Raw genomic sequence first — 11636 nt, forward strand, 5'->3', positions numbered from 1 at the left:
GGCAAGGCTCTCCCTGGTAATGGTGGGATGAACTACAGGATTGCAGGGGCAGGATCTAAGCTGGAAAGGACCATGGGCAGGGTGCAGTACAGCTCCTCAGAGGTTAGGGAAGGTGAAGTGTGAGAATGTATTCCTTGGGTCAAAAGGCAGAGGGACAGGATCAGGAAAGAACTCTTTATTTCCCATAAATACAGCTGATTCTTCGCGCCGGGCGTCTAATTTTAAATGTTTGTTTTCTTCCATTTACAGAATTCTGCACTGAAAATATATACAAGTCTATTCAAGAACCAAACAAGATCTGCAAGGAAAAAACCCATACAAAACCCTTAACAGACCAGAAAGGGAAGTAAGACACAGCAGAACCCCAGCACAAAGACCTTGCTTCCCCTTGTCCTCTACTGCCTGCTGTGCCCAGCTTTGAGACACATCACCTTTGCTGCTCTGAGCCAAGAGTGCAAGGCACTCCACTTGTCTCCACCTCACAGAAGCCTTCTGGCTCTGACAAGCCAACACAGGGCACAGCTTGCCTCTGTTTTCTATGCTCAGGCCCTCTCAAAACCAGCTTAGAAATGGGAAGCAGCTCCCGTGGTCTCAAGTCCCATGAGGAATCAGGATTGCTTGGGATGTGCCATTCCCCAGTCTCCTCCGTGCCTGCAGATCCCCGCTCTTGTGTCACAGTGATTAGGTGGCTGGAGTTAGCCCCCTCCCCGCCACAGGGAGCCAGGCCTGCCCTCAGCTGCGGGCAAAGGTGAGCAAGGCACAGCTGAACCCCCCCCGTACGCCCCTGTGAAGAGCTTAGTGGTGATGGGCTGGGCTCCTGTCTCTCCCTGGCTCCCAGCCCATCACCTACCCCACTGCGAGAAGACACTGAAGAGCTGAGAAAGCTCCCCATGCCTCCAAGCTCTCCAGTCCAGCCAAAGTGGAGGAAGACTAAGGGCTGCTTCCTCTCCCCATCTGTCAGGAGGCTGCAAGGAGACTACCCCCTATAGTGTGCCCCTCTCCAGCCCCCGTTCTTAAAGTTGTTATGATAGATAAAATGTGGGAAGAGTGCGGGCCACCCCGCTGTGGGGGTTCAGAACTCCAGCTGAAAGGGGCTGGGAAGGCACAGAGCAAGCCCTTCCCAGCCCCCAGGGTCCCACCCTGGGGCTCACCTCCCACAAGCAGCTCTCTAAGCAGCTAAGACAGAGATGTGATGATCACTCTCCCTGGCCCCCCCAAAGCAAGGGCAGCTGCCTGCTCTCTGGTGCTGGAGAGATACCTAGCCTCTGTCCAGCCTTGTTCCATACCAGCTCCAGCGTGATCCCAACAGATAGGGAAACACTGGGGCCCAGCTCCAAGGAGGGGAGAAGGGGGGACAAGAGGGAGCACCATAGAGCACGAAGTAGCTGAAAAGCTGGGAAGTGCAGAGGGAGCAGAAAAGGATCTTCCTTTGCTAGCCCTTGCCCTGGGCTGAGGCTGTTAAAACTCCCTGTCCTTGTTCCCCACTGCACCTAGAGCAGGAAAGCAGGGTTAGAAGAGAAGCTGGACAGACTGGGGAGGGAGTGTCATCTTCGGAAGAGCAGGGAAGGCAACTGTTCACACACACGAAGCTTTCCACTCTGCTCCTAGTCTTGTGGGATGAACATCTCCTGGCATCTCTGCTCTCCTCCTCGAGGCACGCTCCCTCGGGCCTTCACCTGACTGCCTGGAGAACAGAGCGTGAGCAGCAGCCCCCCACCCACCCTCCCATCTCCTCAGGCTGCTCCAGCCCTGCAGGGTTGGCTTCCCAAGGAATCTGCAGTGTAGTGCCTGCAACATGTGGCTCTAGAGGTTTCCCCAGGACTCTGGTGGGGGAAACTGGTCCACATCCCCAATTTCATTGTAGGTTTGCTCTCCCATGGTGAAGGTCAGCTTGTACCGTAGCCTCACTTTTTCCTGGAGATGGAGGAGAAAGGATAAGCAATCAGAAGGAGGGGAAGAAAGACATGAGGCACAAACCATTTATATCTCTCAGACAATGCTGAGAGGCAATGGGGACAGGGTAAGGAGGCTTTGCCTAGGCACCAAAACCAGCCTCTGCCTGTGCCCCAGGGATGATGCCATTACCTTCTGTGGGTTAGCGAGCAGCAGGACTTGGGTGATGGCACTGGGGTGGACAATGGGATTGAAAGCTGGCAGCTCCGTGCCTGAGGGAGGCTGTAGCTTCACCTTCATTACCTAGGGAGAGAGAAGAGCACCCCACACTCCTGAGTGACTTGGCAGCCAGAAGCTCTGCTCCTGTACTTGGGGAGCTTCCACTGTCTAGTCAAAGAGAAAAACATTGTGCCAGTTCCCGCTAATCTGAAGGCAACACAACTTGCCTCCATGCCCACAGAGCTCTCTCAACTCATCCTGGTTTTCCTGCAGAAGTAGAATCATGCTCTTGCCCAGTCTGGGGACCTCAGCCCCGGCAGTTCCCTCACCTTGGGGACGGCAGACTGAAAGACAATGTTGCGGATGGGCTGCGGGGCCGTGCTGAGCATAGAAATCACCACCACAAGCACATCAGGCCTCTCGGGCAGGGCATCCTTAGCAAAGTGGAAGAGGACACGGAAGCCATGTTGATCATACACTGTCACAGGGAGAATGCTGCCTGTGGGAAAGGCAGGGACAAGCAGCAGTCAGCCAGGAGGGAACTGGCCCCATCACCCAAACTCCATGCAACTGACAGAGACAGCATTCCTCCTCAACCTCCACAAAATCCAACAAGCAAGAAGTTTCTTCATGTTCTTCCCCACCATGTGTGCAGCGTTTGTTCCCCCCATGCTTGCCCCCCTCTTTTTCCCAACTCACTGGGTTTGATTGACTCCAGAGGCACAGTGATGTTGGCCAGCGAGATCTCCTGGGGCAGCGCAGTGGCAGGAGGCCGTGGTGGGACTGCAGTACTTCCTGCTGGTGTGGTGGCAGCTTTTGGAAGTGTAGCAGGGGCAGGCAGCTCTGAGGTCAGGGGCAGTGTGGGGTTAGGGGAAACACTCTGGAGCACAGGTGGAGTGCTGGGATTGTGGGCTGTGGTGCCAGAGCTGCTCCTGTTCTGCAGATCCCTCAGGGTGAGCCGAGGGGGTGGCTGCTGCTTCTCCCTGTAGGGAAAGAGCGAGGAGTGGAACAGGGCATTGAAGTGCTGTGTCCAGCACCCCAGAAATGGAAAAGATGAGGAGAGGTGCGAGATTGCACTGCCCCTGCTTACCATCGCACTTGTTGAGACTCCGGAGGCAAAGACTGCTGCAGTAGAGTCTTGCCCAGGAGGTCCAGGTCATCCAGGCCACTGCTGCTAGGAGAAGGTTTGGGGGAGGATGCACCAGCATCTGCTTTGACTGGTGGTGTTGCTGTGATAGGGGTGATACCGAGCTCATTGCTATCTGATGACTGTAAAAAGAATGCACAGGAGAGCCCTCAAAGCAGGGTTGCATTTCAGCACCAACCATCAGATCTGGGATCTTTCCCTACTTCTTCATTTATTGCTTTTACTACCCTCCCCACCCTCTGCCATGGCTCCCAGCACATTACCTGGAAGCTGTTCCAGCCACTGGTGTCACTGGCCTGGGCAGCATGTGGTGCTGGGTCATTCAGGCCTGCCAGGAGTAAAAGCAAACATGAAGCTTAGCTATCAAGTGGGTAAGAGCCTGAATGGAGAGACGAAGCAGGGCAGAACCACCAATGTGGTCTCCATCTCTGGCCCCCATCCTTGGATGGGGGAGAGCCTGGAAGGTGATAGTAGTTTTTTTCTGTCCAGAGATCCTCATTTGCAGTCTAGTTCTCACTGCAATTGGCAGAAAAGTGAATACTACTGGGCTGACAAGTCTGGCTGACCATGTTGTCTACTTCATGCTGTTGTACTCAAAGCACTTGTCTTAGCAAACAGACATCTTGTTAGGCAAAGAAGGACTCTAAAGCCTTCTAGGATTTGCTCCTCACAAGATTTCCATGTGAACAGTTCTGGAAGTCCCATGCATCTGTTGTCAGCTCATGACTTCAACACCAAGCAGTAAACATGAGGAGCTGAGGGTGACCCACCCTTGTGATCCCATCTGGGGATGGCCATTGCATCATGCTTGATTTACCTGCCAGGTCAGTTTTCCCAGAGCAAATCAGTGGGGGCATCCCTGCAGGCTCTCTCTGACTAGATAGGAAAACACCTTGGGACTGAAGTTCAGAATCATAGCAGGGTCTTTCCCTCATGCTAAATGAGGGACATCTCTTTGTCTTTCATTATTCACCTCTCCCAGAGCTCTTTCTTATTAATGTTGCTGCCACAAGAACCACCCATGCAGACTATCCAGAGTCAAGGAGAGAATAAAGAGCTTTTGCTCTGGATTTGTCACCTAAAGACATGAGTTCATCATCCAGCAAGGAGACAGAGCCAGCCTGGTCAGGCATGGGGACTGCTGAGCCACCTGAAACGGTGGGCAAGGCTGGGTAGGAAGGGCATGTTCCTGGAAGCTCCAGGCCGGACAGATCCAGAAGCGCTGAGGTGCTGCCTGCAAAAAAAAAGGAAGAAGCTGACAATCAAAAACTTTACCCAGTCCTTATGCAGTGTGCTGAGGCCAGTTCCCATCCTTCCACACACCTGGGAGAGGGAGAATGCCCTGCTCTCCCTTCCAGTTCCCTCTCTTCATGCATCAGTCACCCTTACGTGCTGTTTCCTCATCTCACCAGCCCCACTCTGACCTGCTGCAGGTTTCACCTTTCCACTGCTCTCAATCTCCTCTTACACTGCAGGAAACCAGCAATAGGGTCTCTCTGCTTGATGTTCCTGTCCCCAGTTCCCCAAGTCTCCTCACCTCGAAGGGGACCAGCCACTGTCTCCCCATTGATCTCTTCTCCCCGTACAAGCTGCTTGTAGAGATTGATCACCTGTGTTAGATTGTCATTGGCTTGCAGGATCTCCGCTGAAATGGAATAGGTGGGAACTAAGTTTGAAAACAGTCAAGAGAGTGACTTTTATACCCTGATTCTGTCTATTCTGTCAAAGCAAGGCCCAAGGAGCTGCAACAACCCACTGCAGAGAGCGTGTTTGCCATTGTTGCTGCAGAATGCACCAGGGTACACTGACACCTCCACTGCAGTCTCAGCAGGAATGGAAAGGCCAGATTTGTTTACCCAGAGCTTCATCATTGTCTTCTGTGTCACTGGCAAGGCGGAAGAGCATGGGCCTCATGCGCTCACAGCGCTGATACAGCTCCTGGAGGAGAGGAGAAAGGGGTGCTGAGGTAAGCAGCAGGACACTCAGCTGGGGCTACAAAATAGGCAGGAGGACAGGGGGATAAGGGTCACCCATTTCTGCTATGCCCAGGGAGGATGCTGGGATGGCCTTCCCTCACCTTCATTAGGTCCTCATTGCTTTCCGTTGTCTCCCCCTTGCTGTAGTTTGTCACCATCTCTGTCAGCAGCTTCACATTGTTGTTCACCTCCTCAATGGCATTCACTCTCTTGGAGATCTTCTCCATGCGCTTCTGGTCCTGGAAGGGAAGCACATGGGGAAGGATGTCCTTGCTCTTGGCTATAACTTGGAGAGGAAGCCAGTCAACCACCAACTCCCTGGTCTAAGGCACAGCAATACTGCCCTCAAAACAGCTCCCACTCCACTGAAAAACTCCAGGTTATCCCTGGGCCATAACTTGCCAAACAGAAGGAACTGCTGCAGATCTAGTGCTGCAACAGGGCTTGGGCCACAGAATGCACCCAGAGCCATTCCTCCAAGAAGCCAAGGGATGGACACATGGACTCTTTAGCAGCTGCTACAGCAAAATTCTGGGCAGAAGCTCTGTATGTCTGGATGAGGTCACAGAGTCACTGCTCCTTTAGTGCCAACCATCACGACCCAGACCATGTCCCCCTAGCTTCCCTCTTTCCCAGCCACACCTCCTGAACCATCTCCTTGATGAGCTTGTTGGCAGCCCGGAGGTCCTCGGGATGGGAACTTTTCAAGAGCCGAGCCAGTGTCTGCAAAAGAGAAGGCACCTCTGAGCCCAAGCTGAGGGGTGGCAGCCAGAGTCACTCTTCCTACACTAGAGCCAGTAGTTCCCCCTGCCCCAAACCTGTATCTGGCAGAGGCGGTGAACAATGCCAGCTGTTTAGAAAGCCCAGCCACAGGAGCTATCAGAGACCAGGGAGAGAAGAAATAAAACTGCCCTTCCTTTTCCCATTACGGTTCTGTTTATGTGAGATAGATATTTCCCTGAAGATTCCCTGCATTTAAACCCTGCTCCTACCTGCCTGTTACCCACCACGGAGAGTCTAGAGTGCAGCAGCACTAGCACTGAGACAGAGAAAGCCTGGTTTGTGCAAGAATTACCATGGGATTGCAAGAATTACTATGGGACCTCTTAACATGCCTCTTTGCAGGTGCAATTGGTGAAGAGGGAGAGCTCCCACCTTCTCTCCCTCTCCACAGTCAGGGAACAGTCCCACTGGCCACCTATAAATCCTCATCTGCAGACTCTGATCCATGGAGGCAAAAGGTGTCACCTGCAGCAAACTGGCTGCAGAACTAGACCCAGAGGAGCTCAATACTTGTTTAAATGTATCAGCACTGATAATGCAGAAGTTTGCCTGACACAATTCCGATGGAAAGACAACAAAGGATGGGTCCAGGAGGGTATAAGTAGTTAGGCAATAAGCAGATTGCAGTGCTGGGGTGGGGAAGAGATAACAGCAGCAGCATCTGGGGCTGGATTTAGACCTTGTGGCCAGGTAACTCAGCTAAGTCAAAGGTCAAACAGACCCACATGCCCCACCTCTGTCCGTTTCCTTTGTCATGATTTTGGAGCAGACCCTCAACATTCCTGTGATACAATTTTCTGAAGGAGAGCATGTGGAGCAGGGGCCTCAACTCTTTCTGGATCTCCACATTAGGGGGACATGAGATACTGGAGCAGGAGGATATTGCCTGCTGTCCCTCTCCTTGTACAGAGCCCTCACCTTGGATTTTTCTTCATCATCAAAGATGATGTTCTTGGGCCGAGGGGGTGGCGGTGGAAAAGGAGCGTCATCGGGCAGTTTTGGGTCACACTTCACAATTCCTACAGTAGACACCAAAGCAGAGATCAGCAAAATTCACCCATTTGGAGATGGCACCGCCACCCAGGTCTTCTTTCCCTAGTGGCCCACCAAATCCAGCTGGGATTGATGGTGTGTGGGTTTGCTCCTGTTACCCAAGACCCTGGATAGTGTTTTCACAAGAACTCCCCGCAGATATCCTCTCTTAGAAAATTCCAGCATCTACTGCCAAAGCACTCATAGCCCTTCAGCCCCAGACCTTTCCAGGGCCCCATCTCCCACAGAAGCAAGCAGATATGTCCTCCCACCCAGCAACTTGGACCACCAGCAACTCCCTCTGCCTGGCTAGGAGCCCCAGGACACCCAGTCCTTCTCCTGACCCTAGTGCTGAGCCAGACTGATGGATGTTGTGGGTCTGGGGACAGGGAAGGGAGAGCTCATTTCAGATTCTGTCCAGACAAAAAAACAAGGGAGGGCAAACCATCCATCCACCTTCCCCTTCCAGACCTTGTTTCTTCAGCATCTGGTAGGCTTCTGAGATCTTCACCTCGTGGGGCAGCCCTAGTGTCCAGCTGTACATCAGCTCCAGGATCTTTGACTTCACTTTTTCTGGTGTCCGGCTGCCAAGATACTAGAGGAACAGAAAAGAGGTGGCTTGAAGCTGATCTGAGCTGTTGCAAGCTTGGCCTGTTCCTCTCCTCTCACTCCCCAGGAGAAGTGAGACTATTTCCTACGGCACAAGGAGGAGGAAAGAGGAAGCAAGTAGGGAAGCTCATGAGGGCCTTGCAACACATCCTATGCTGTGCCTGGTTTCCACAACAGGAGAACAATAGGTGTGAGAAGTGCTGTAGCAGCAGCCCCTTAGCAACACACAGAGATAGGTGGGAAGGCTCAGGCAGGTCTCTGTCCCCTCCTTGTGAAGAAAAGGGTCCTGCCAACAGATGCTGCTCAGCAAGGGAGCCCTCAAGAACAGGGGACAGCAAGGCTGGGAGAGGAAGGACTGTGGTTAATGGTCTCTGAGGCAGGGCCCAGTGCCTGGCATCCTTTACAGCAAGGTGAGCCCCAGATGACCAGTACACAGTAGGGAGATATCCAAATGCTACAGCTCTCCTCCTGCCATGCAATCATCCTTCACCCTTCCCCTGTGGGTCTGCTGGGAGTTTTGGTAGTAGAAACAGCGCATGTGCCACCAAAGTCTAGTGGCTTAAGGCAGAGGACATGCTCTAGGGTGCCAAGCAGGAGGACTTCAGGATGCTGCTGTCACTGTTCCTGGTTATTCATCACTGCAGATCACAAGCTGTGACTGGCAGACAAATGTTTTCCTTAGTCATATTTAGTCTTTGTTCCCTTAACCCTACACTTGCTGGTGTTCTTTGTCTTGATTGAATAGGGGAGCACACACAGCTTGTTCTGCTGCAGGAACAGCAGCATCAGCAGAGGAGCAGGTAACGACTTGGTCCTTCAGATGGACTCGCCAGAACACCACTGACCAGGCCTGGGCTTGTCCTCACTGAGTGTCTCAATCAGGTTGGGACACCCCAGAGAGACACGGTCAGATGTCAGAGCTGGGGGAGGTTCCTGAGCACATCCAGCACAGAGCCCAACAGCGATGCAGAGAAGGTGACTCCAGGCCCGCACATGAGCTCAGCTGTCTCACAAGTGCTGGCTGCATCACATCTAGCTGGCCCTCAGCTTCCTACATCAACAATCAGCCTGGAACAGAGGGGTGAAAACTCACCTTCCAACCAGGAAACTCAGCAGGGAACAAGGACTAGATGTCATACTAACACTGTTCTGCTTTCCCTACATTCCAGTGGCTGTCTGGCCTTTCTGCTCAGCCACCACTTTTTCCCAAAGCCCTCCTGTCACCAGGAGTCCTCTCTAGCACGATGCCCTGAGACTCACCTTGGGCGACACCACCTTGATGAGCTCATTGAGGAAGCGGAACTTGCCCACCTCATCATGGAAGCGTTTGCCACAGCTCTTCATGCAAGACTCCAGCACCTGGGGAGAGGGGACAGGTGAGTCCCAGCATGGGGACAGCACCAGGATCGGGAGGCAGCTCCCTCCTCCTGCTCCTTCACCAGGTGTGGGGCCCGTGGCTCCTGTCACAGCAGCAGAGGAACATCCCCTTCCCCCCATCCCAGGGTGGTCAAGCACCCTCACACAAAGAAACAGAAGATTTTCCTCTTTGGAGCTAGTTTTTGCAGAGATGGGTCAACAGCCCATGGAAAGGGATACCCTTAGAGAAGTCATACCAGGGTTTCACAGTGTGGATCCACAACACAATTAAGAATCATAGAATCATTTAGGTTCGAAAAGATCATCAAGATCATGGAGTCCAACCATTAACCCAGCACTGCCAAAACCACCACAACAAAAACCAAAAAGCTTCCTATCAACAGGATACGATCTTAGAAAGTAACCAAGTAACCTCTCCTGACTTGTGGAACCACCTTCACTCCCTCTCCCACCCAAGGGCCCAGGTGCTCCAGGGCTTTCTTAGAGGGAATTCAAAGCTTCCCATACTTCTCCAGTAAAGCTGGAGCATCTCCACGCCCTGCCCCTCCATCTAGTTCTACAAGCCTGCAGATGCCCTTACCGTGAGGGCCTGGATAGCTTCCCATTCTTGCGGAGACTGGATCTTGTGGGCAAGAAGTCGGGTGGCAAGTGGAGGACTGGAAGGAGTGAGGGGAAAAAAAAAAGCTAGGCGGTTATTGATGAAAACCCTGGTCCCTGTCTTCCTGTCTGGGAATCCAGGGGTGAAAAGCATGTCGCAAGTTGAAGACACTGATAAGGCACCAAGACACCTCAAAACCTGGGGGGTACCTTCCATTAGTGGACCAGGACACCCCCCACCTACCCTTACCTTGAGGGCCTTTGTGCCTATTCAGCTCTTGGGACAATCCCACTGGATTTTACTGTGTGAGGGATCACAACTAGGCCTGTGACCTGGAAAGGACGAAGCACTTACCCCTCCAGCTCCTTATTGAGCTGCTCGCAGAACGCATTGATACCATCCCAGTCCAGGTCCTTGTTCAGGGGGTTTGTTGCTTTGTCTGCGGGCGGGAGGAAGGGACGATAAGAAAAACCTCCCCAGGCGAGGGGCAACGATCCCACTCCCTCCCTGCCAGCTCCACCAGGTGCAGTGGCGAGGGATGGTGAGGGAGGAGAAACACGCCGGTGTGCACTCGCCCCTTCCCGTGGCTGCCCTGTGCACAAACTCTCGCCCCCTCCTCCCCGCTGACCTCCGCGCGCCCGCCCGCCCCGGGCTCACCGCAGCCCCCGGGTGCGCCCACACCCACCCCCGGCGTCGGCCCTCGCACCTGCCCGGAGCAGCTCCCTCCATACCCCGCGACCCCCGGCGCCCCCTCCCTCACAGCCCCCCCGCCGGCCGCGCCAGAGGGAGCGGCGGGGCGGTCGCGACCGCACTCACTGATGCGCGCCTCCAGCGTCTCGGGCTCCATGTCGGGGGGCCGCGGCTGCTCAGCGGGGTAGCGCCGCTCCGCCGCCCTCCCGCCGGGCCCGGCGCGGCCGCGCCATGGAGGGCCCCGATCCCTCTGGCCACTGACACCCGGAAGTCAGCGGCCCAGAGCGTCGCCCCGCCGCCAGCGCGCCCCCTGCCGGTGCGCGCCCCCGCTCCACCATGGAGCTCACCCGCGCGGGGGAAGGAAAGGCGCGGGACGGGAAAGGAAGCGGAAGGGCCTCCCGGAGAAGGGCACGGAGGGCAGGCGAGCGCGGGGCGGGGCAGGGCGCCGGAAAGCGGCCGCCGCGCGGAAACCACTGGGCCGACCCTCCCCGGAACAACCCGCATACTGGCAGGTGAAGCCACTTCCGGCAAGAAGACCGGGCACTTCCGGCTGGCGGCGCGCGGCGTCCTTTCAAAGGACACGGGCTCGCCGGATGCGGCGCATGCGCAGTGCGCCCCCGCCCCGGAGATGGAGGGGGACTAGGTGCCGGACCGTAATAAATATAAATATAATATAAATGCTAGTAAGCGAGCTCCCCTGCCGTGATCTTTAAGTAGCAGGTGATCGCCTGACCTTTTGCCTCGCTGAGCAGCGTGCGTGTGAGGGGATGTCGGTGGAGCCCTGGAGAGAGCTGGAGGGTTCCAGGATAACAAACTCCGTTTGCCCTCGTTTTCCTCGTGGCTCTGGCAATCTAGGCCAGCGCCAGCTGTGGCACTTGACACCGCCTGTTTGCTCTGTGCTCCAGTGGCCCTGGCAGGAGCAGCGCGTCTTCACCCCGACTCGCTGCCTTCGTTGTTTACTTTCCTGCACTTCAAACAGCGCCGGTGGAAGGGACGAGCTCGGCGAGCTTTGGGGAGCCTCAGCCTCCCCCTGTGCGAGGTGTGCCCTGTTGGGGTGTCGGCGGAGGTGTTTGGGGCTGGGGCTGCCAGGGAACGTCGGCGATAAGAGCACAATGCAGCCTATACAATGCAGCCTGTTCGGCGTTCCAGCCTCTGATCCTGGAGACAGGCGTCTGAGCCGGAGCCGTCCCGTGCTGGGTTACTCATTTACAGTGCTAATCCCATGGTTGACGAGGGAACTGCCCTGTTGTCACACCTAATGGCTTTTCCTTATGGATAGCCATTGTTTCGGTGGGGATTTTTTGGCCATTAA

At 54.8% G+C, this 11636-nt stretch overlaps 1 protein-coding gene across 2 annotated transcripts; it reads right to left on the reverse strand.

The window, feature by feature from the left end:
• Positions 1-160: 160 nt before the first annotated feature.
• On the reverse strand, positions 161-10757 carry GGA1 (golgi associated, gamma adaptin ear containing, ARF binding protein 1). Of its 2 annotated transcripts, none has more exons than XM_032687997.1 (17): positions 10672-10757; positions 9989-10073; positions 9617-9692; positions 8920-9018; positions 7522-7645; positions 6937-7037; positions 5878-5958; positions 5337-5474; positions 5116-5197; positions 4797-4904; positions 4338-4493; positions 3523-3587; positions 3203-3381; positions 2812-3095; positions 2442-2611; positions 2086-2196; positions 161-1914 (listed from the first exon to the last, which is right to left on the reverse strand). In XM_032687997.1, exons 4-17 carry the CDS (start codon positions 9001-9003, stop codon positions 1804-1806), a joined length of 1794 nt encoding a protein of 597 aa, XP_032543888.1. In that variant the 5' UTR covers positions 9004-9018; positions 9617-9692; positions 9989-10073; positions 10672-10757; the 3' UTR covers positions 161-1803. The 2 variants fall into 2 exon arrangements, with proteins under 2 accessions (XP_032543888.1, XP_032543887.1); XM_032687996.1 differs by lacking the exon at positions 10672-10757 and adding an exon at positions 10451-10577.
• Positions 10758-11636: the final 879 nt, after the last annotated feature.

This window comes from Chiroxiphia lanceolata, chromosome 5 (assembly GCF_009829145.1).
Source record: "Chiroxiphia lanceolata isolate bChiLan1 chromosome 5, bChiLan1.pri, whole genome shotgun sequence".
In the NCBI taxonomy this organism is placed as follows: Eukaryota; Metazoa; Chordata; class Aves; order Passeriformes; family Pipridae; genus Chiroxiphia; species Chiroxiphia lanceolata.